This window comes from Plectropomus leopardus, chromosome 3 (assembly GCF_008729295.1).
Source record: "Plectropomus leopardus isolate mb chromosome 3, YSFRI_Pleo_2.0, whole genome shotgun sequence".
In the NCBI taxonomy this organism is placed as follows: Eukaryota; Metazoa; Chordata; class Actinopteri; order Perciformes; family Serranidae; genus Plectropomus; species Plectropomus leopardus.
Window position 1 is genome coordinate 10,789,456 of NC_056465.1, and position 25,523 is coordinate 10,814,978.

At 39.4% G+C, this 25,523-nt stretch overlaps 1 protein-coding gene across 3 annotated transcripts in view; it reads right to left on the reverse strand.

Annotated features, from left to right (window-relative positions):
- LOC121964149 (disks large homolog 1-like) overlaps positions 1 to 25,523 on the reverse strand; it is a 136,926-nt gene that overhangs the window by 21,527 nt on the left and 89,876 nt on the right. For all 3 annotated transcript variants that reach the window (XM_042514371.1, XM_042514381.1, XM_042514374.1), the window contains 3 exons: positions 22,855 to 23,011; positions 21,979 to 22,081; positions 6,322 to 6,436 (listed from right to left, as the gene is read on the reverse strand). In XM_042514371.1, the coding sequence (XP_042370305.1) occupies positions 6,322 to 6,436; positions 21,979 to 22,081; positions 22,855 to 23,011 (375 nt within the window). The remainder of the gene's footprint in view (positions 1 to 6,321; positions 6,437 to 21,978; positions 22,082 to 22,854; positions 23,012 to 25,523) is intronic.

The following is a 25,523-nucleotide window of genomic DNA, read 5'->3' on the forward strand; positions in this document are numbered from 1 at the left end:
AGAGTGACTCTGAATCAATTACCACCTCTCCATATTACAGTCATTTTAATTCCTGAGTGGGAACCCCTGAAATCTAATTACTCGAGTGAAGGAACACACAGTAATGACTGTAGAGTGAACACCTGTTCACCTTTTCCCACTGACTGCTGTGGGAAATTTTAAACACCATGTTAGTGTTTGGTTGCTTTTGCACAGCCAGCAAACGATTGTCCAAACTGCATTGCAGTTCAACTTTTCACTGAGAACTCATATCAGATTACCACATACATGCACTTTATTCCAGAGGTGAGTATACTGGGTAATTTACTGGAATATGACCGTATGATAGTGCAGCCTAATCCAAAACAGCAAAGATGTGGACTACAGTCACATGACCTGAACTTGAGTCAGATTCGAGTTAAACATTTGATGGCTTCAGAGTCTCCTTGACAAAAAAAGGATTTGCAACTTGACTCTGACTTTAACACCAGTGACTTGAGACTTCACCTGGACTTGATCCTGTTGACTTAAAAATACTTTACAGCTTCCCCAAAGCTCTAAGATTAAAAAGTATGTTATTTTAAAAGCGTGCCACATATCAGTGACATTAGTACATTCCATTCCCAGCAAGTTGACACTTAATTCCCAAGAGCCACTGTGTTTGAACCACTCCATAAAAGATGCAGGAGAGAACCACAAAGAGCTAACATTAATTTTTTGGGCAGAAGTTTGAAAAAATATTCATTTGTGTACAAAAACTACACGATGGCCGACAAAAAGCAAAGTGCAGAATGTAGAAATTCCCGGTTAAAAATTATAGACAGATGCAACAATGTAAGACTTGTTTTACCAAATAAATACACATTTTAAAAAAGCATTCATGATTATTATAATATAAAATCTTTCTGTAGTTCAAATGACATAACATTTAGTTATTAAGTTATTATGACTTGTTTAGGACTTCAAACTCAAATTTTAGGACTTATCTTAAGACTTGATTGCAAAGACTTGAGACTTACTTGCGACTTGCAAAACAATAACCTGACCCCACCAACAGTGAGTGGGTAATATATATATTTTTCTATTACCATGCTGGGAATGTAATGAAATAAAATAAAATATATTCTCAGAATAAAAGTCAGTTATACAAGGACTCTAGAAAACCCTCAAGCAATATAAAACCATTATATCCAGTTTCAAGGAGAAAATGTCCCTGAGCATTTTGGTTACTTAAATGCTTTGAAACTGATATCTGTACCACAGAAAAGCAGCAATTTGTAGCTATCATTTTCAAGTGCCCAGTGAGACACGAGTCTATGCCTTCATACAGTCCTCAAACTCCAATCAATGCATCAATATTCTGTTTTAAATCTATTGATCAAATCCTCATAGACTACAATAACATATCAGCACTTTGAATCTAATCGATATATACCTCTGCTCTGCTAACAAAGAAATCCTAATACGTAAAAATAGCATCTCCATAAAAAATGATTTTAAAAACTAAAGACTGTATTATGTTATCATTGCTTTGTGGCTACCGCTGCTTTTCCAGGTGGAGCTTTGTGCAGTGCATAAACAACTGCAACGCCAAGCTATCGAGCCATACGCTGACTTTAAAATAGGAATAGTGTAAAATGACAAAAGGGGAGCACACAGACACACACACACACACACACACACACACACACACACACACACCTTTCACACAAAGGACAGTGGAACATATGTCACCTTGCTTCTGTGACATTTCCTCTGAGGAAAGGTTAGTCTGTTTACTCATTTTACACACCATATACCACAAACACCCCACTACACACACACATACAATGTATGTATGTGCATGAACACACACAGCAGCCCGCAGCACCAGACACCCCCAATCTGTCACGCACCGACAGCCTCACCTCGACCAATTGGATGCCAGTCTAAGTGTTCCTTTTTGATATTTGATGCTGATTGGTCATTTATGTGCAGTAACCAGATGAAGGAGTTTCGTCTATGACAGTGATTTATGATGTGGATGGAGGGGGGGTTACTATATCATTCTATAACCTTGAAATGATCCTGGCCTGATTTTGACAGGACTTGGAGGCACATTGTCATCAAAATTCAGCATGTAAATTGATTAACTGACACGGGGTGTCATGATAATTGTTTGACACGTGCATATTTTCTTATAAAATTCACAATTATACAGTCGACTACAGCAGGCTCTGTTTTATTAAATGACTACTGAAGGCATGAAATGTTTGACAGTGACCATGGTCCCCTCTTGATGAATTGTGGTAACTTTTCCTCTACTGCTATCATAACATCAGAATTTTCACTTGCTCAGTACTTTGGTTTATGACCAAATATAAAACTATTTAGCAACTGTTAGTGTGCTAACATGCTGAAGTACGATGGTGAACGCGGTGAACATAAGCATGTTAGCACTGTCAATGTACGCATGTAATTCAAGGGTTGGCAAATTTTTGATATGAAATGCCACTATTTAAATTTCTTGGTAATCAGTGTGCTATATCAAATAGTCAATCCCTTGCTTGTCAAAAAATCTTTTGTTGTCTGAGGCATAGATTTGAAGAAATGCAGCTGTGCTTCTGGGGATGTTTTGGTCCCCAGATTTTGCTGCGGAGTGAGCGCTCTTAACTTTCATGCTACTCTTTGGTACTGACGCCTGCAAGTCTCTTCAAACATCCAAGTTACAGACATGATGCTCTTCTGCTAAGAAGTGGTAAATTTACTGTTGTTGAACTTTTCTAATCTCTTGTTAGCACAGTTAACTTGTTTACTATATTACATGTATGTCGCTGTCACAGTGAACACCCTGCTGAACCCTGTTTAAACTTCAAACTTTACATGAAACGGAAAGGAAATGTCAAATAATCATACTGAACAGCCAAATCTGTTTCCACTGACATGATTCTGAGTCCAGCACAGACCTATTTCACTTATTATCACACGTAATGCTTGTGTGCAGGCTAGTGTGCCACTGGTAAAGCTACCATGTGCCAATGGTGGTACGTGTTCCCTAGTTTGCTGTCCCTATAACTCAAAGCCCTGCTGGATAAGTTGATGGCTGCAGACTGATTGTTGTTATTATCTGTTTGGTAAGGATTGAATTAAGCAAAAGTACTTAAATGCACTTGAATGTCTTTCTGTTAAATTCACTGCAAAAGGATTTAAGGCTGAAAACTGCATGTGGGAAACTTAGTAATTAGCTGACTCTCATTTGGTTTTCTTCTGTGAACCTGCTGATTTGGTGTTATTCTATCTGACACTGATCAAGTTTTGCTTATAGTTCTGTAAAAAAAAAACTGCAACCATGTGTCTGTAACTGCTCTCTAAGCAAGGTCACTGTCGGAAGGATTGCTACTTTAATTTTGCCAAAATAATATACATATATATCTTCTATTTAACCAGGTAAAAGTCTAATTGAGACTTAAGATATCTTTTTCAAGAGGGCAAGCATAAAACATTGTTACAGCAATGTGATATTTGTATAACTAGAGACCATCTTGCTGTGGCCACAAAACAGCAATGTTGGCCATGGGCGTAACTTGGGGAGAGCTTTTCTACTTGGTACCCCCTCTATTAAGTGCCCTTGTTCAGATCACACCCATCTTCCAATCTGGCCTTTATCGCGATCTCAACTACACACCTGAATGTATCTTGTACAGATACTACATTATTAAAAAAATCTGTCCACAGACAGGCAAATGGTACAAACACCTGCCAAAATAGTCACAACAGTTGATTGGTAATTGTTGCTTCAATTGCTGTCACCAGGACCACATTTTGCCATGATGACACACATATAGACTCATAAGTTGGTACGTTTTTGGTAATAATTAGCTCTGAAACATTGTGCTAACCTCCTCCTTTTTGCAGAAAATTGCATATCAAAATAATAGCTCAATAAATTTAAAGCATTTCATGATATTATAACAATCAGTGCAGAAACATGATAATGAACTCCTTCTTCACATTTCATCGAATAAGCGGAGGACAGGCCACTTCTACTCACTTTTAGCCAAAACCAAATAAAAACAGTGAGTGCACACTAAATTTATGCTAATTCAGTCATGCCTATGGGGGACTACTTAAAGATTTAACAAGGGTGACGGCAAGTAGCTGCAATGTCATGTTTTTCTATTAAATCTACAGTTCACAAACAGGATCGTTTGTTTTATTCGTGGGTATGCCAAGTAGGTCAATCAAGGTTTTACAAAACATTGCATTGTGGGTCTGCTGCCATTGATGAAATGGAATGAAATAAACACTAGAATCATAATTCAGTCATATATTAAATAAAATAATTCATTCGAGGTAATCAGCTTGTTTCTCAGTTAGTCTAAAAAATCTCTGACACTTGTTGGACTACAGCTCCCAGAGTGCTGAATGTGACCTTTGGCCTCTAGCTGCCTATATATACAGAGTGTGACCCCTGCCCTGTGTGAGTCAGTGTATGAGAGAGTGTGAGTGGTTCAAGGTGACTGTGTTCTAGCTGCTGCTGCTGCCTTTTCCTTCCAGGCCACTTGCACACAGTTCAGGTCAGATGTTCCCTTCGTGTTCAGAACTTGTCAGCTGCAGTTTCCTCTCAGCTTTGTATTTTTAGTCTTTTTGGACCAGATATAAAAACAAACATAAAAGATAGTCAAACATTGTATGTTTGGGTGCTCATGTCTCGATGCTAAGGTGATGTTACCAGCACCAAGAGTCTGTCATAATATTTACCAAGTGCCAGCTTAGGTTTATAAGTCATGGCTGAGACACAGTTTACTTTACAAAAGAAAATCCTCCAACTCAAACAATATGTTTACTAAGCAGTAAACATAGCTAATGCAACGGCAGATATAAAAAATGATGGCATTTAAACTTTTAACTCCTAAACCAGATTTTTTTTAATCCTTTTTTATGCACAAGATTAAAAATTAAGATCCTGTTCTTCAACTATTTAGAGCCTGTTTTATTAATGTGTGTCTTGGGTACTCAAGTTGACAGCTCAGTCTTCCTGTTCACACCTGGCTTTAAAATGTGTCTCCACAAGTGAAGACATGATCAGATCTCACTTCCCTGCTCCATATGCAAAGAAACACGGACATAATTTCATTCGCAAAGACCTAATTGTTGTTTTCAACTGGCATCCTGCTGCACACACACAGACACAGGGCTAACTGTTAGCATGGCAGTGTTGTCACCTTTGAGATGAGCCATTTTGGTGAGTTCAAACTGTTAAGCAGCTGCTGCTTGTGCTTACTGGGCAGACGTCGTACTGACCGTTCGTAGAGCGGCTGCATCTACTGGTGGGGAATTGATATGTAAGGACATCAGCTGAGTAGGTGGCCCTTCAATGTTGACCAAGAAACTTTAGCATACACAGTGGTTAAAGAATGTGGCCAAATCAAGCTGGGGTCAAATGGGGTCTTAACATCAGCATCATTTTTGCATTGTTCACAATGGAAACAGAGCAAATGCAGCTGAACACAGCTTCCCAGAGAAAAAGCATCACACCCAGTGTTTTTTTTTTTGTTTTTGTATTTTTTCCAGAGTGCTCCGGCTTTCTCATGCAGCTGCTCTAGGCGCTTCAAGTTGAATATCTCTTTTTGGTCAATTACTGACAGAGACTACAGCTGATGTTTACTCAGATTTATTTTATCTTATCTGATACAACCTAAAAATGTTTTTTTGTCTCCTCATAGTCAAACCAGTGGATTTAATCATTAGTGTGATCATTAAAGCTGCTTTGCCGTCTTTGTTTTCCATTGTATTGATCTCCCAAAAGCTCTTATGTGACTCATCTGGACCCAGCGACTGAGCGTTTAATCAATATTTCAAATGCTGTGATTCTTGTGAAGAAAGGATCTTGAAAGTGTATTAGATTAGGACTGACACTGCTTCTGGGCTCTGCGGAAGAAAGTCAGGATGGACGGGGTGATTCAGAGAGGACTAAACAACCAGGACAGGCAAGGACAAGAGGACAGATGAACACTCAAACACACACCCACCCACACACACACACACACACACACACACACACACACACACACACACACACACACACACACACACACAGAATGGAGAGCGTTGACAGGGCAATGGATGTGTTTGTGTTTGTGTGTTCAACAGTACTTGCCAGACAATCTAATTGTGATTTTAAATGTGATAACCTCTCTTTCAGCTTCTCACACACACAAAAAGTCGAGCAGACAGCTGAGATAAGACTTTATAATAGTTGTGTCTCTCCCAAGGACACTAGACAATCAGTCACCTCTGACTGCTATGTGTGTGTGTGTGTGTGTGTGTTTGTGTCTGCGTATGCATGTGTATGTGTGTTACCTGACATAAAGTGTGCGTTTCTGTGTGGAGCGGAGCGACGTTGAGCTGGAGCTGACACTGCTGGTCATCATCTGTTCCCTCAGGTCATGGATCTTCGCCTCGAAACGACTGTATTCTACACACACACACACACACACACACACACACACACACACACAAAAAGACAATAAGCACTGTTAGACCCCACAGATTTCAGGTGACAGGTTTTTATAAATAATGCTGTAACTATTGAAATATCTACACAAAATATAATTTACAAGCTACCTGTTACTGCACATCAGAAGCAGCTGAGCCACAGTGATTTGTTACGCTTCAATCATCTTTGCTCAGTAGCTCAGAAACATTGTTACAGTTCGTAGATCAAAGAGAGGAGCAGATGCATGAACAAACATGGCTTTAATGGTGTCGGAGGGTTTACACACTGTGTTAAACACATTTCTTACAAATGGCTGTAGTACGAAGATTCATTCTGAGATGTGATGAAAATTGCAAGAAGTTTGTTTCCCGTGTTCAAGTGCAGAAGAGATTCTCAGTGTTGGACTTAGTGTAAGAGTGTAAGAAAATATGGAAAGATCACTAAATTGTGTTATATTGTGTGATATAGGGTTGTTGTAATTTACCAGTCTTGATGATAACTGTAATATTTAAAAATTAGATATCGACATCATGTTAATAATACATATATCAGGTCATTAATCCAGTGCCTCTTATATAATTTCCATTTCTCTCAGTTCTCGCATTGTCTTCCTGGAACTATTTTCACTATCCACTGAGTGTAATTGCTCTTTTTGAACAATTTAGCACAGTTATGGTTACAGTCTCTCTTCACCTCCCAACACTTGTATTTTGAGTGTAATTCATTTGCAGAAAAAAAAGACAAAATGCATAATGAGCAAAATAAAAGATGAATTTGACTAATAGCATTTTTTTGTGTGTGCAGTGAAAATCTGATATCACACCAGCTCTAGTCATATTATATGCAGTAGATTCTCTAAAACACCATATTGATTTTAAACTGTTACTTTTTTCTTAGCGTGTTCAACTTAGGAATCCTGCAAGTACTTTAAATATTTATTTTTCACTCAAATGTTTATTCCTTTGCTCAGGTTGCTCAAAAAGTAGTATTGTGATGTAGGATATTACAGAGACTTTGATAAATATCAATACATTTTTCCACTGTTATCATTGCATAGAAAACTTTTTGTATGCATGGTTGTGTTTTTTTCAGTTAGTTTAAATTAAATTTAAAATTAAAAAAATCACATAATATCATCTTGCTTACAGTATCACAATATATCACAATATATTAAATCGCAACTCATGTATCATGAAACGTGTTGTATAGCCATATTCTTACCAAAACACAGCTGTAGTTTGACTATCCTGCTTTGCTACATACACATACACATTTTAAGACACACACACACACACACACACACAAAAATTCAGAGACATGCAGACGCAAGCACTGAGGTGTCGACAAATTCTCTACAGCCATAATCTAACAGTCTGTTTGATCTGAATATTAACTCCTGTTACATCAGACCCAGTCCATGTCAATATCATCATAAACACACACATTTACACAATTATCCACACACAAAAAACGCACACACACAGAGCAAGTTTGAGAACTTGATACCTCACTTGAACTTTTAAAATCTGTTTACACATCTCTTTTTGCTGGATGTTTTGTTGTTCATAAATGCACGGAGTATATATTTAATTCATCCTGCAGTGTCCATGGAAATAACTGATTTAGCTAAGAGAGAGTGAGCAGCCTCTTGTATGTGGATCAGGTGTCACTGATGGGATGAAAGAGTTAGCACAGACTGTATAAAAGAGGCGGACATGGCCACCATGATGTCGCCCATTGGTTTGTGGATTACAGTTTTGAAGCCTAAAGTTTGACATTTTTGGTTTTTTTTAGCCATATTTGGATGAGAGGGTGGAGCTGTGGAGGAGCGAGGGTTGAGTTGACTAAGAACAGAGGACATCGCCATGGAGGCGACTCCCTGGAGGCATACCCTGTTTTATTGTCCATTTTACTGTAAATGGGATCATAATGTACAGAATAAACATGCTGTATTGAAGAAAACATAAAACTAGCAACTGAGACCATAAACTCATTTGGAAAATGTTAATTCGGGAAATAAATCAAGTGAGAAGTAGGGTTATCCTCTCATTGACTGGTATATAAGGGTTAAGGTTACAGGTTATGGGTTAAGGGTTATGGGTTAAGGGTTAGTGGTTACGGACTTCTTTTTGCAACCAGTGAAGTTGCTCCGTGCTGGCCATTAGAAAGAATACAGGTTTAAGGCACTTCTGCCTTGGCTTCAATTTATGTGTTTATCGGGAACTTCCTGAACAAAGAATGGAAGTCAGGTACTGAGCACCACTTATAGGTCAGAACAGACAAGAAGTAACGGCCTCAACACAACATACAAATCTGAGATATGAAGCAGAGATTCTGAGGTCTGCCTATCAATGTATATTTTTCTCAACCATTTCCGTCTTCCCTTTTTTATCACTTATTTCCTTCAAGTAGCAAAATGTTTAGTTTCATACATCTATTAGACAACCAAAATTGGGTTTCGGTCTGTGAAACATACTGTTAAACCACAAACATAACACAGATTTGAACGTGAATTGCTTTATGAGAACAGCTGACGTAATACTGTAAACCCACGTTAAGTCATCATACATGTGAGCTGTAAGTGACAAAACAGTCTGCTCTGAACACAAGCGTCACATTAAACATGCACACTGAGTTCACACAGTGGTGTTCAAGTGGCTCAGCAGGGGTGTGACTTAGCATCATTGGAGCAGCAGTTATTGGTTAGTCAGCTTATATTTGCTTATTGAATGCAATGAAACTAACCCACTAGAAACACACAAAGCTGGAATCAAAACAATAAAATATATATTTTCCTTAACCCTGTCCAAATTTAGATTTAATAAATATATTTGCTGGTGTTTTCCACACACATACAAGAATGAATTTTCAAACAGTGCTTTCAGTTTTAATTGCCAGGACCAAATGTATCCCCGTCTCAGCTGAATGACAAGTAGTAAATTGCGAGAGAGCAACCGGTTGGCCAATCAATGCAAAGTGCAATGATTCGCTCACACACTCAGCAAAGCAGCCCTGAGCTTTAGTATCCTTCCTGCTACATGCTGCAAAAACACTTAAGTTTCTGACCCATTTTTGTTTTCAAGTGGTCATAAAAATGTCATTGTGCCTCTTTAATTATAAATGTACCTTATTTATGGAAATGCAGATCATGCATTCTTTAATGTGCCCACGTGGCTTTTAGGGTCCTCTTCTAGCAGAAAAAAAGTAAAAAGAATATACTTTTAACCAGCAGATTGCTGTCTCACAATGACAGTGAATTGTGATGTTTTTGATTCAGAGTGGCTGAACAAACAGCAGATAAGTGTGTAATAAATCCTTACTGACTGTCCTCTGATCTCCTAACACCACACAGCTTCCCAGAAACCTCTGAACTAAAACACGGTTGACAACGCCGCTGGCAATAAGCCTGCAAAAGCCCTTCTGAAGGATGTCCCTGTCTGTGTGTGTTTGTGTGTGTGTGTCTGAACCATTACTGTGGACTACAGAATCTAATTAACCCTGAGTAATTCAATCATACCCGAGGTACACACAGTCATGTACTCACACACACACACACACACACACACACACACGCACACACAAACAGAAACACACACACAGATCTGGAACCTGCAGTATCTCCTGAGTTTTCCAATTTTTCTCCCTATTTTTCATTTCCTTGTTTACCTCTCTGCACACATTCTCCGCCTCTCAACACTGTCAAAAACGAGCCTTCAACACCCAGATCTCAGCTCTGATTTCCCCCCAAAGCATCCATTAACCTGACACATTGATGCTCAAAAGACACTAACAACTACACTGTACTGAAATGGCTCAAAGCTACACACATCTGAAATCACTGAAATACAGAAGTAACATCATCACTCTTGTTTTTTTACACACTGATGTTCTGGAAAATAGCTTTAATGGGTTTGTTTTGTTGACAGTGATCATTTGGATGTGCCCAAGTGTTAAATGCAGACAGCAAGGCATTGCACTTCATATGGAACCACAAATGCCTCCAGTCTCAGGATCAAAATGCCCTTTTGCAGAGAATTCCACGTCTTGCTTTAACCCTTAAAATGTCTTTGCCGACCCCAGTACATTTACAATCTCAGCTCGAATCCATTACAAATTGATGGATTCAACTTCAATTTGTGTTTGTCTCACTGGTCAACACCATAGAGGGATCACACATCAACATCAGCAGATACTGTACGAACTTTCATCACATCTAACTGTCCCTGTCAACACACATCGCCTCAATGCAGCATTATGGGATTAAGAGGAAGAGAAACAGATAGAGTGGGAGGGAGACACCAAGACAGAATGAAAAGGAAACAGATTGACTGTGATTGAGCTTAGATGAACTGCAGCAAAACCACATCTGATACAGAGGAATAAAGACTAACAGCGAAAGTTTATTAATCAGATGCAGGAAAAGACAGAAACAAAAACAGTATAGAGCTGTTGTTTTTGTTTGTGATCTATAGGCAGTGTTACAGCTACGATATTACTGAGTCCTGAGGAGAAAGACAAAGGCTGTGGCTGCAGCTCTGATCATCCTCAGCTTTAACACCAAAGCTAGTGTTGAGAAGTCAGAGCTGCAGACTTTGTCGCCCTTTTTTCAAGTCTTGAAAACCAAATCCAGCGTCTCAGCAGAAGTATGCGAAAAAAGAGAACAAAAAAGACCAATGCTTCTGCATCACTGATAATCTTGCGCTGCAAAAGTCGCTAGACCAAAGACAGCATAGGAGCCAGCATGTTAATGCTGCACCACTGGTCATCAGTGAGATATCAGTGTCACCACATCATCTGTCCTTTTCAGTCCAACATTACTGTCACGATCACTCCCCAAAACACTTCCTGAACTAAAGGCAGTGATGCCAGGGTGTTAGTAGAGGCAGGATGTGAACAAGTAAATCAGTTCCGCTCTTCCAACTCTCGCTCAGCTGTACTCACGTGCTGCTGGCAGACAGGCAGGCTCAACAACGTCCGCACGATATGATGCCGGCACGGTGCTTTCGGATGAGTGTAAGTGCGTGTGAGAATTGAATTTTTTGCTGCTTACAGTCCTGGGATGTGAATGAGATGAAAAAAAAGAGAGAGAGCAGATGTGTGTGTGTGTCTGTGTGTGTGAAAAAGAGAGAGATAATGATGAAGGTCTAATGCCAGCTCCAGCATGTGAGCAAGCCAGGACAGAAAGATGAGTGTGTGTAGGTATGCAGCAGTGTGTGGCACACAGAGGATGTGAGTGAAATCAGTGTTGCTCAGCTGCCACAGAAACAACAGATGCTAACTCTCTCTCTCTACTACACTTCTCTCTTTCTCTATCTCTCGTTCGCTGGTTGCGTTCTTTTTGCTCCTCCCCCTCTCTGACAGCAGCTTGCTGTAGGGCGGAGACACACACACATGCACGCACACACACTCACCAACAGACACACGCACTGTTTCCTCAGGTCACTCATGCAGGAAGTTGAGTCGATGCCAGGCTCTCCTGCCCTACTTTGGCCCGGGGAATTGGTCTGCACGCCACACACACACACACACACACACACACACACACACACACACACACACACACACACACACACACACACACACACACACACACACACGCGGTAAAGCTTGACCAAGCATTTTGAATATTGATTTTTGGGAGGCTTAATTAAAAGCTCAATTCATTTTCCTTGAATGGATTTTCCCTTCATTTATTTGAAAAGAGCAACACCAAAAAAGGACCATAGCATCTGCCTTCATATGTATAAGGACTCTTTCTGCTCTGCATGATTTATGTCTGTCTGTGTCTCCATCTGTCTCTTACTCTCACTTCATCTCCACTTTCAGTCTCTATTTTTTAAGACTTGAAGATTTTTTCTCCGTCTGACATTCGATTTTTTCTTTTCCAGGGTTATAAGAAAACTTAAATATATATGTGTGTGTGTCTGTTTAAAAAAGTGACTTTTTATCACGTCAATGTCAGCAGTCCACAATTCCATCAAACAAACACTCCTGCTTAAGCTGCCTCTTTCTCTGGATGTCAAACTCCCCAACAGAGATGCCGCAACGCACCGATATCACCACATATGAAGTTCGCCTGATCAGCATCTAACCGTCTCTGTCAACACACATCACCTCAGTGCAGCATTATCAGATTAAGGAGACACAGAGAGAAGGAGAGAGATGGAGAAAGAAAACAAGACATAATGGAGAGAGAGACAGGGAGGAGGAGGAGAGGATACGGAGAGGAAGAGGTGGGGGAGGGGTGGTGACAGAGACTAATGGCTCAGGGGCTCATATTCCCTCTTTCCTTCATTTACCTCTCCTCTCCTCTCCCCAGAGGAGCATTGTTCCTCCATTCAGCAGCTGGCAGAGACCTTCTCTGCATTGTGCAGCTTCAGTGCTATCCAACAGAGTACCGCTGGACACGGGCATCTTTAGGGTTGTGTGCATTGCACCACTCTTTCCCTTTTGGATCACCCTTTCTAATATTGAATCAGAGCTCTATTTGTAGAAGCATGCATGTACCGTAGATTATTAAATCCCCATTATCTACCTTCCTGCAGGATAGAGAATAACTTTTGTGTTTTATTAAACGTTATTATTGCTCCAACATTTGAACTTTGTATTGCTTATGCAACATTTAAAGGTACAGTGTGGATTATTTTACCACTGGTAGCGATGTGGGGCCATTTTTTAAATGACATTTACCATGCACATTGTAACTGCCATTATTCCACTGATGGACAGGTGGTGGCAGCAACTTGCAGACAAGCGTAGCAATGTGGGTTTGCAGATGTTTTAGGAGCAAGGAAACATTTATCAGGCCTCAAGGAAACATACAATGTATTTTGGTGAGCAACACTAGCTTTGTTTGCAAAAAAACTCTACAGGGCACCTTTAACTTTAACTGCATAATTTTTTATTTCTTTTCATTTTTCCTGTGTGAATCCTTTTACTTCTGCAGCTGCAAAAATCTAATTCCTCCAAGGGGATGAATACAGTCTAATTATCTACACTTCAGAGGCATTATATGGGCTATACTTAGATTTTAATCATTTAGTGGATGTACATATCAGACTACGAGAGATGAGATGTATTGAAAGGAGCATGCGAGTTGTTAAAACCTTCTTTTCAGACGTTCTACTCATGTTTGCACACATATACCTCTTATATCGAATCAAACGAAGGCAACAAATCCTTCATCTAGTAAATCTGTTTTTAAAGCATACCAGAATCGATCCAATGAGGCTCTGGCTCTAAAAATAGCATTGCTGGAGGAGGCTCATCTATAATTGATATGATACAGTACAGTAATCTATACTGGTATTGATTACCGGATCAGATTACGGAACAGATGAGAGGAGAGACCAGGAAAGGGGGTAAAAAAGAAGAGAGATGTCTTATACTAATGTACAGACTTTAAGTTTAAATGTCAAGACTGACAAATGTGTTTCATCTCTGGCAGCGAATAAAAGCCCCAGCATGACAGTGACGTGGCCTCACGCTGCAAATCTCATATCAGTCATCTTCCCATTACAAGTGACGCCTCCAAACCCCCAAACCACATTGTGTGAGCGGTGAGTCAGGCCATTACTGAAAACACCAGTAACACTGGGGAGGAGAGAAGGCGCTGACAGGTGGAGAGGAAGGAGAGGGACAAAGGAGAGGAAGGAAAGAGTGCAGAGAGGAAAGAACTGAGCGATAAAGTGATGTAGGAAAAGAGAAGAGAGCAGCCTACTGTATGTATTCAGCAGATAATGTTCCCACAACTTTGTGTCGGAAAGCTCGGATATAGAGCTGCTGTTAATCTTCTGCTTAACAACTGGTGCACCACCACCACTACCACCATACACACACACACACACACACACACACACACACACACAGTGTAATAAGCAGGCTAACAAAAGTGAAGATAATCCTCCCTGCATCACCTCAGTATTACTGCTGACAGACACCGCCTCTGTGTGTGTGTCGTGTGTGTGTACAGTATGCGTGTGACACACAAGTGTGTGTCTGTGACTGTGTAATCCTGGTGACTAATACTGCTGTCAACCTGCAGGCATTACCAGTCCCACATCAGGAAACTTTACGGCACGGGAGGAGGCCATGTTCAATGGTCAATACTGCGGCATTTTTGTTGTTTAATGAACATCCAGATATGTTCCTGATCAGCTGTATTAACTATGTAAGAACTGGGAAGTGAAGCAGCAACACTTTCAGACAACATGACAGGTGTTTATTCAGAAAAGTACTGTTGGGTTTAAATATTACAGTGGTTTTACTAATTCAGTTTTAACATATCCTTTTGATGATTATTCTTCAATATACTGTTGACTTTGTTCATTTATGTGTGGATTTATCTTTGTTTTTTCAGAGTGTGCAGTTTTTCATACAAGAAACAACACAATCTTTCTTTTACACGATAAGTTTTAGGTCATTAGCAAAACTACACTCGCAGAGGTTTACTCAAGGGCTTAAGTTTTGTTTTAACATTCAGGGGGGACACATGAAACAAGGCATTTGGGGATCCTCTGCCAAAGATTCAGCACCTAATTCCTGCAATTATGGTGAATTGTTAGGCACAACTGTGAGGTGTAAATGTCTTTACTTTTGTCAAACAAAAGTCCTCTGTTACTTCCATGTTTTTTGGACAAATGCACATGCGCTAAATACTGAGGGGGACATATCCCCTGCATCCCTCCAAAAATCAATACCTATGGTCGCTGCTACAGCCTCAGCGGGTCTGGTATGACCAGTAAGAGTAATGTTAGCTAACTTTAGATGTTTATTGCTATGTAACTGATATTTTATTGTTTTAAACATCAACCCTAAATTGCAGTATTTTTCTTATTTTGCACAGTGAATGAACATTAAATAAATTGAAAAGCTCCATCTGCTGCATCATGATAAGAGTATGCATAATAAAAATGTATTTGTTGTGTAGTTTGTCCACGACAGAAGAAATTTGATGATCACTAAAATTAGGTGGGGGATATAAAGTAGATCTACTAACATCAAATGCCAAATGAGTTGTTTTATATTGGCACAATGGATATCAGAAAAAAAATCCAATATAGTGCATAGCTGTTATGCGTTTCAGCTCTGTCAGGTGACCTAATAACCTAATGTCAGGAGATTAATTTTGCCTGCTTAAATGGAGAAAAAAAGTTGTATGATTTTGACCTCTTTTGTGGCTCCAAACGGAGCTTTGTGAAATCTTACAAAATTTGGGGAGTCTGTAAGACTACAAGTTTGAAAATGAAAACAACCTGCAGTTAGAAAGATGTGAGCTTAGCAGGCCTATGTAGCGTGCTCCTCATCTCTGCTGCAGGCTATAGGCTCCAGGCTATATTAATCACTACCAGCAAAGCCCACCCAAATACTTGAGTGAACTGTCAGCAGTTGGGTTGCATTGTGGATAATGTTTGTGCCAGCTTTTGACAAGGAAAAGAATGTGTAGAATAAAAAAAATGGTGATAACTCTTGTTATATTAAAACTGTCTGATAATTTTATTGAAGCATAAAGACAAATCAGTGGAGTATTCTGAGTATTTTGTGCTAATGTTTTAAAGTTTCCCTGTCCTGTCATATGCTCTATTATCTTCTCCCTGGAAAGAGAAAAGAAATTAATTTTCTCCACTTATACCTCTTTAGCCAAATGCTGCTCTTACATCAGAGAACATGATAATCAATGAATGAATATTTATAGAGTCAAGTTAATAAGATAATATCCAAGTATGTTTTTTAAGATTGTCTGAAGATAATTTTTGACAAATCTTTCTCTGCCAATCTAATTTGCTCATAAATTGCTCCCAATTCTCTGCAATGCAATCTAAGTGCAGTTTAATTTGCACCAAATAATATCTTATTAATCCTACAGATGGAGATTTTGGGAGAAAATCTCTAACACAGCCTGTCTGGCTGTATGCATATGCATTTGGGGACCAACACATTTTGGAGCCACAGGTCTGATATATAAGACTGGCTTAAAATAGCCTGAAACGTGATGGGGGATGTCGGCAGAACTAATGCAGCATGAAGAGTTTTCTCAGACAAACACTCTCCATCTGCTGTACTTGAAATAAACACAGATCTATATCTGCTGCATCAGCTTAAATCAACCGTGTCTCTGCCCAAGCAAGTACACACACAACCACACACACACACACACACACACACACACACACAGCAGTGTTGTGCTTGGGTACACCAGGTACCATATTTAATATAAATAACAGGAGGAGACCTACACACACACAGTGACAGAGATACTTTTCCTCTCCTGGTGGAGGTCATTATGAGTTCCTCTCTCATTGGCAGGAAGTGTGTGTGTGAAACAGAGGGAGCACTGCTGGTTACCGCATGCTATCGCCACAGGAATGGGACAAACATGGACCTCAGATGGACACACACACACACCCATAGTGCTGACCAAAGCCCAGCGTGGACAGAAGGTTGGATATAAAGTTCATTCAACAGTCACAAATAAGAGTCACGACACGGACAGACAGACACACAGAGATCTTTGACTGACCTATCCATTCTTGAGGGTCAGCATGTGAGCAAAAATGCTCCATTGCACCTAGTTTCTTGCCTGTTGAGCAGGAAAAGCCTTAACCTTTAAAACCAGGCTACAGCACAGTCGGCTCTTAGTGAGGCCAGCTGGACCACCTTTGATACATACTGAGCGTTGTCACTGGAAGATGCCCAATATAACACCAAACTATGCCAAAACAGAGCTGGACCGAGCCAAACCAACAGACCATCGAACCATTCTGATTCTCTGATCTGTCGACTATCTGCAGGATTTTAAAAGACAGTTTTTAAAAATGTTTTCAATAAACACCAAAATCTTGAGAATACATGAAGAGTAGCCCTACAATGTAGCTCTGAAAAAGGCCAATACTTGATGAATATGTTCTAACAGAGCAGTCTGGACCATACTGTACATATAATAGCAGAGAAATGGATTTCAGAGTTAACAAACTCACACTCAACTTGAGAGTTATTTAATGTAACAGCACCGAGGATTTTGATAATGAGAAATAGCAGGCCTTGCAGAAGCGTATAAAAAATAAATCAAAAAGACAGAGGGGCTTGAATGTGTGCATATTTTTCAATTGTACTTTGTTACAATGATGGCAGAGAATATCAAAAGAACGCAAGTTCCTATTGTTGGACAAAATATATAAATTCAAGCACTTTCCAAGTTGGTGTTATTTCCTGCTCATCTAATACTGATGCTTGGTCAGTGGCCCTCAGCGTCAGACACTGACATACTGAGGCATCACTAGCAGCGACATGAGATGACCCGGGCTGCAGCAGTTCTTGGCGCTCTGTGGAACTACTGTGGTATAGCTTCATATTTTGATGTGTAGGGCCACTGACCTCAGTATTTGACAAGCTGTGAGTTAGAGTGTGTTTCATGGATTTCAAGGACTTGTGGGAACCCTATAAATAACTTTTTTACAATCTTTCACAGCAAACATATCTGTTCTGTATCTCAAATGTCCTGTGTTTTTCATTTGATATTGATAATATTGTTAGGGAACTGTTCTACATATATGGATAACTTGTTTCCATGCAGCCCATCAAATCCATGCATATTGTTAGTGTTCTTTCATGGTGTATAGTAGCATTCCTGCAAAAGTCTGCTCCTTAACTAACTTACAAACATGAAAACAAATCTTATCCTGCACCTTTGCTTGTTGAATGAGCAACAAAACAAATATTCACAAGGGAAAAATTAGATTGTTTTGTCAGTTTGCAAACTAGATAGCTAATTAGCTGCAGCATATTCACCAGCATATAAGTTCGGTTTTATGCTAATGTGGTCCTGACTCTCCAGAATCACTAACAACATGCTGTCTACCATGACTTGTTGTGACTACAGTGCAAGTATGTTTACTTTGTCTCTTGTTTTCCTGCCAGAGGTAAGCCTACTAGCTGCTGTCAATCAAACACAGACACACTGATGACACAAGGAGCATTTCTGATATTTCCCCAAGGACCTTCCTTCTTTTGAATTCTATATCAACAACACATTAACAAAATACATTGACAAGAAAAATGGATGACTATATGTGATGTTAGATGAAGAGTTTGATACTAAAAGATTTCTAGTGTAGTATTCCTTATGAGCTTAGGGCACTGTCCATGGTGCTGATCTGACTTTACACTAGAGTGGACACAAGCCAACTCCTATGAAATGAAGTGATGTTCTTGCTGGTATTTCTGCCAAAGTAGTCACCAGGTACAACCAAACACCAGATTAACAACATGCCACCATAATCCACCTGTGTGTACCCAAATGAAGCACTGTGCTCTCTATAGCTTTGTTTTGACAATCGCTGCTCCAAAGACAACACCCATGAACGTAAGCTTTCCTCTGAGTTTTATAATAGTGTGTCAAGTGTTTGGAGTCCATTTTCAGATGTCTGTGTAGCTTATTATCTTCTCATTTTTGTGGTTACACTTAAGACTAAAGTGAATTCCAAAATGTTTAATAACTCACAGATACCTGAGTTGCACTTGATGAATCAAAATACATTCCTGGTGATCAGTGCCAAAACATATCTCATGTATGTGAAAATGAATGCAACTAAAAATTATTCTAAACATTGCACTATATTTTAAAGTTCCGACTTTGATGTTACTGTTTAGAATAGCAACAAGCTTTCATGAAACAGCTGCAGCTGTTATGTCTAATAGAGCAGAGAAAATGTCAAAATGTCAGGTTGTAATGGGAAATCAATATACTGTCCCTACTGTACCAAGTCTGATTATGGCCATAGTCATGCTTGTGTGATCTAGGCCCCCCACTGGTGCATCCTTCTTTTTTGCAGCATTAGTTTAACTTCTACAACCTCAAACTTCATTGTGGTCTTTATTTAAACATACTTCCTCTGTTGTAATTAGAATTAGACACATACATTATGCTTGTACAAGGTTTTAGCATTCATAATCCATACATTATGGTTTCCTGCATGATGTATGGCTTATATCTCTATGCTATTTCCATAAGCTTCCTGTACCCGTTTGCATTCTGCAGCTGCTGGGAACTTCATTATGTTCTGGCAGCCTTCTATATCTTAATGAATTTTGCCCCCTTTCCATATGAACAGAGCTATCAGCTATTTGCATCCACATCCAGGAAGACCTTCCTCCGAATGCATTTACCTAAACTGTAATTACTCCGCACCATTTCTAGGCCACATCCTGGCTTAAACTCCCAAATATTCTAGCTCTCCTCAATTTCTCTAAAATTAAAGTGTTCATGTTGATGCTGACACTATCTCAATTCTCAAATTCAGGAGTGAAATCCAAACTGTTGACTTGTTGTTGACGATTTATTTATCGTAGGAGTCTGTTCTCTTTTATGTGACATCCAGATCCTTAATTTCAGGCTAATGAAGTAAAAAAAAACAAGCTGGTCAACTGATGTGTTTTTAACCTTTAAAACAAGCCTGAAACTCATCAAACGGCCTCCAAAGATCAGAGTCCATACATTAACTATATGCAGGGTATCTGCAGGATTTCACAATGCCAAACTATGCTACCTAGAATTTAAATGAACCTGATGAATAAATACAACATCTAGAATTACTAAACATATGCAGGAGAACTAAATCATTTTCTAGGGCTAGAAGTTATGCTGCATTCAAATGGAGTTGTGAGGAGTCCATATGAACAACCCTCTCCAGTGGTATTCACGACCTCGTAAAAGGAAATTTTTGGAGAGTTCCAAGTTCACGATTTTGTGTGCACGACATCCCATGTCATAAAAACAACTTCATGAGTTCCATTTGATTGCTGCATAAGATTCATTTAATGAGTTTAAATTAATTTCTCCTAAGACCTTTACAGGACTTGTGATCCTGTGTGTTACGCTCTAGTCTGCCAATAGCAACATGTTCCTGGAACCTCTCTGAGTGAATAATACATGGCTGATAACCAGAAAGGGGCCAGGGGACCTGAAGCCATGTAAGCGTGTAAGTGTGTGCGCATTTGTGTAGGTATTATTGCCAGCTCCCCAACCATGACAGAATCCCATTAGATGAGCCAATCAGCAGTTATAACCTGGTTTCCTTGGTTACAGCCCTCTCAGTCACTCCCAGCAGACAAATATCAAGGCTGGTGCTAGTTGGCAAATCTCACTCTGCCTCTCAGTGTGTTTGTACATGTGTGTGTGTGTGTGTGTGTGTGTGAGTGTGTAGGTTGCACATAGTACATTTACCAAACCGTAGTGTATAAATAAAGTATATAAATAAAATAACACCTTGTGTACCATAGTGTGTCATCACTGCATCACATCTTAAATGAGTATTTATGATGGCTTCATTATTTAGTTCTATGTCCACAAACAGTGCATTTTGTTAACAAATTTTAAACATAGACACGTTTTATTAACTTTTGGGCTTTCCTGCAGAGTGGCGAGCTGTAACGGTGTGTGGCAGCAGTGCACTGATTGCTGTGTCTACAGTAACCGCCAGAGATTAAACAGAAGGAAGAAGGAGATGAAGCGGAGGCCATAACATCATCATTAAAGAGTGACTTCAAGGAACACTTCATCCACCAAATGATCATTTGTATATTAATTACTCACTCTGTATTTCTTTGAAAATGCGAAGAAAACTTTTTCTTGCATGCCTTCGTGGTTGATGGAGAATCAAAAAATGTTGAACATTCTTAAAAAACTGGAGCAAATAGGGGCCTCTTGCAACAACAGTAAGACTACATCAAAACACCATATAACAAACTCACACTCAACTTGTACAGTATAAATCAAGTCTCATTTATCCAGTCAAAGGCTCAGTGTTTCCCAAACAGACGTGATTTTGCTAAAACCCTACTGTTTACGACACTTGCACGCAAGAGTGATGCACCTGAACTCTGCTCAATGGAACACGTGTTTGGGATGTACTGTGTATATGACTAGATAAACAAGAATTGGATTATACTGCACGCATTGAGTGACAGTTTGTGAACAGATGCTTTGATATAGTTTTGCTGTTGTTAAATGTGGCCCGATTTACTCCAGTTAATTAATAATGTTTGCCATTTTGGGGTTATTTGTTGACAGTGGAGGCATTTGCTAGAAAAAGAATGTTTTCTTTACAAATTCATCATAACATAGAGTGAGTAACTGATATACAAATAACCATTTTTTGAGGTAAAGTATTCCTTTAACACAAGACTGTTTCTCTACCCTCTCTGTTTAAAGCTTCAGGCCTTTTTCATCTCTAACAAAACTCAGCTTCACTAATTGGTGTGATCATAAATGTGCTCTGTGGCACCTGTAACCACGCCCAAAAGCGATGGTAAAGGGTCCTGAAGTACACCTGTACATCACGTCAGCAAGGTGAGAAGTTAAACCACTGGAGGTCAGCAAAAACAAGATTTTCAGGGGGAATTAATTTGCTCTTTGATTGAAAAATATATCTTCTGTTCTGTAGCAAATGCTATTTAGATTTTCCTTTGCATTAATCTGTACATGAGCTGGATGCTAATGTTCTGTGTACATCTGCAGTACTCACCCTCAGGTCTGTACTGCGCTACTATGGTAACGGTCTGTCCTGCATTCTTCAGAGCTGCTGCTGCCTGCTCATGTGTTGCACTGGACAGATCCACACCGTTCACCTACACACACACACAAACACACAGAAAATTAGAGCTCATTCCTTGGATCAATAGTAATAAATGTAAAGTGAGATGAGCACACCATTAAGAACACTATATGTCTTGGTGGGTCAATAACTCACAGGTGACCAGTCATATGTATCTAGTATGTGTGTACTTTGTGAAGGCTTGTTTCATGCATAAAATCATTCAATGTCAGTGCTTTCATCATAATACACTCAAAGTCATTCTGCAGGGATTAACGGTGCCTCTCCAGTCTGAGGACTAAATCCCGTTTGAATCCTGTCTGAAGAAAATTAAAGTCATATTTCACTTTCATCAAACAAAAATACAGCTTTAACACACACACACACACACACACACACACACACACACACACACACACACACACACACACAAACACACACACACATACCCATCATCATCACCCTTCAGTGGTGACTGACTGGTAATGTGCATGGAAAATAATACCAGTTACAGAAAATGGCTCTTGTAATTCAGATAGCTGTGTAAAAGAATGCAAAACTGCATTGTATTAAGTTAAAAAATATTCAAGTCTAGAGAAAATTTCAGTTATTCTGACTCGTGTGACTCCACATCAATAATGTACAGAAGAAAATTCAGAAAGTGGAGGATCTGCGGGAAAATAAACAAACAGGATGTCACTCTTAACAGCAATAACGGTATAATTTGAGAATTTAATAGTAGTGTTTAATAACAGTGCTTGTGTTATATTTTTATGTTTACTGTTAGTAAGAGGTCTTTGCTCATACCGACAGGATGCGGTCTCCCTTTCGTAGCTCTCCACAGAGATCAGCTGGACCTCCAGCGAGAATGAAGGAGATGAAGATTCCCTCTCCATCCTCCCCTCCTACAATGTTAAAACCGAGACCTGTTGACCCTCGCTGGAGAACCACCCGCCTGGGTTCCCTGAAGGAAACACAAATGAAACACACACACACACACACACACACACACACACACACACACACACACAGGGTTTGAGTGAAAGTGTATGGCACACATTAATTAAGGTTAAGCAGTAAGTTTAAGTTTAGCATAATTTAAGTTTTGTAATAATCAGTTTTACAGGAATGTTAATTTATGATGACATTTGATCAATCAGTTGTTATTAAGACAGCACATGTTGCTTTTATGATCTTTAGTTCAAGTTTAGCTGTGTTTTGTTGTAACATGTGAACAAGTGAGACAAGGAGAAGAGCATTTCTACTACAACATGCCCATGAATTAAACATTAAAATATTGCAGCTGGATTTAGAAGTAACTACGGAGTTTATATTCTAATGGTTTCAGAATGTTTAATGTTGACAATGTAAACTTTAGATTATTCCCCACAATGACCAGCAGATGTCAGTACTGCACTGTTTCAGTTTTGTTGCACCAGCAGATTTTCCTCAACACACACTTCTCACTCTGTTTGTACATGGTTTGATTCTTTCGCAAATCAGCAAAACCTGAATGTCTTCTGACATCAGGTGCAAACATGAAAGAAATCCAAGTCAACACAGTTCAAAATATGCAAAAACACATTTAAGACAAAAATGAAGGAATGTCCATCTATTTGTGAGGCAACCACTTGAACATCAAGTCACCCTTATTTCATAAACACTATCATGTTTGATGCAAAAAAAGAACTGATTATCTGTTAGTCAGTTATGGAGGTACTTTTAAATAATACATACACTGTTCATGTGTAAAATTTGCATATAATCCCTGTGTAGCCTCTCTGACTAAAATCAATGAACAATGAACAAATGTGAAACCACTGGATAAGTATCCAGATGTGATGGATCCACTTTAAAAACAGTTTCTTTGTTATTAAAACTCTGTGTTTCAGCTCTTAGTTACGTTCATTAAGGTGTGCTAGCGACATTTTAATACCACAACAATCCCTGGCCTCATGCTACCTTACATAAAAATGGTCCCCATGAGTTCTGTGCAGTATGGTACAGCATACAGATATTAAATTTGAGAATATGAGAGCAGAGATAGTCAGTTTCAACAAATAAACCCAATATAAGCTTTTTGTGCTGAGATTGAGAAAAAGCTGAATCAGTGCATCCCTCGTTCTACAGTACAAATGAATAAATGATCACACCTTTCACCTGAAATCTCCTGCTTAGAGAGAAAGCAGATATTCTTGAAACTGTGGTGGACATTTATCAAAACCCATAATCCTTCCTTTGCACAAGAAACTAATCAGAAAGAGAAAGAGATAAACGAGAGAATAAGGGAGAGAAAAGAGAGAATAAAAGAAGGGCAGACGTCAAAAATGACCATTCTGCAGTCGATCTGAGGCTTATCAGATTTATTATAATCAAAGCGCACTGATTGGCCCGGAGGGTATGACGGAACGAGTCATATTCTGGTAACCACGGTGACGCCAGTTGAGTGACGAGGGTTGTGATAGGCTGTAATCCGTCCATTAAAATGGATTAAAGACAGTAGAGCAGCACTGAGAGAGTATCTGCATGTGTGTGTGTGTGGGTGTGTGCGTGTGTGTGTACATATGTGACCTGAGTTTACACGGCAGACAAAATGTGCGCCACCATCTGCCCTTTGCAGCCAAACACACACACTCAAACACGCACACATGTAGCAGCAGAGTAAGCAGGCAGGGACAGAGGTCACTTAGTGTATTTTAGGCTCTTTAGGGACTCTGTTTCACAAGCTGGGGTTGTGGACCTCTTTGAGGGCCATTTAAGACCTCAGAGGGGGACATGAGACAAGCAGTAATGGAAAGAAGAAAGAGGAAGATGAAGACAAGACTGATGTTTGACCCTGCAACAGCTGGATTTACATTCACTTTGTAGCAAGTAAAGCTCATAGGCAGCTGCTTAACTTGATATATGTTGATGAATTAAGATTTTTCTTTAGCTGACAATCTTCGCAATAAGATGAGATGGACGAACTTTGCGTTTCTATACAAACACTGATGTGATTCTGACCTAATCAGCCTACAAACCTGCATAACACATAGCTGCTGTTATCGCATGTAAATCTCCATTAGAGTTAGATCTGCTGTAGTTGATACATTCTAATATTTTTACATGCATAAAGGAATACATCCAGCTGATGTATGAGCAGGCAAGCTCAGAGGAAAATGGACGACCCATCACACATCCTCCACGCAGAATACCAGCTCTTGCCCTCTGGCAGACGATAGAGTTCCCCACTGCAAACTCAGCCGTTTTAAAAACTCATTTGTTCCTACCTCTATCAAACTTTTAAACAATGCTGCTTACGGCTGCAGGGATTGTGCAATAGTTCCATGATGTTTTAACAATGGTGTATTTGCAGTGTGTTTTTTGTGTCATGTATTTGCAATATTTTGCTTGTGCAGTTTGGATAATGTTCAATTTATTGGTGTGATCTGGTACAGCTAGTGCTGTTTTCTTTATATGTGGTTATTTTATTGTAA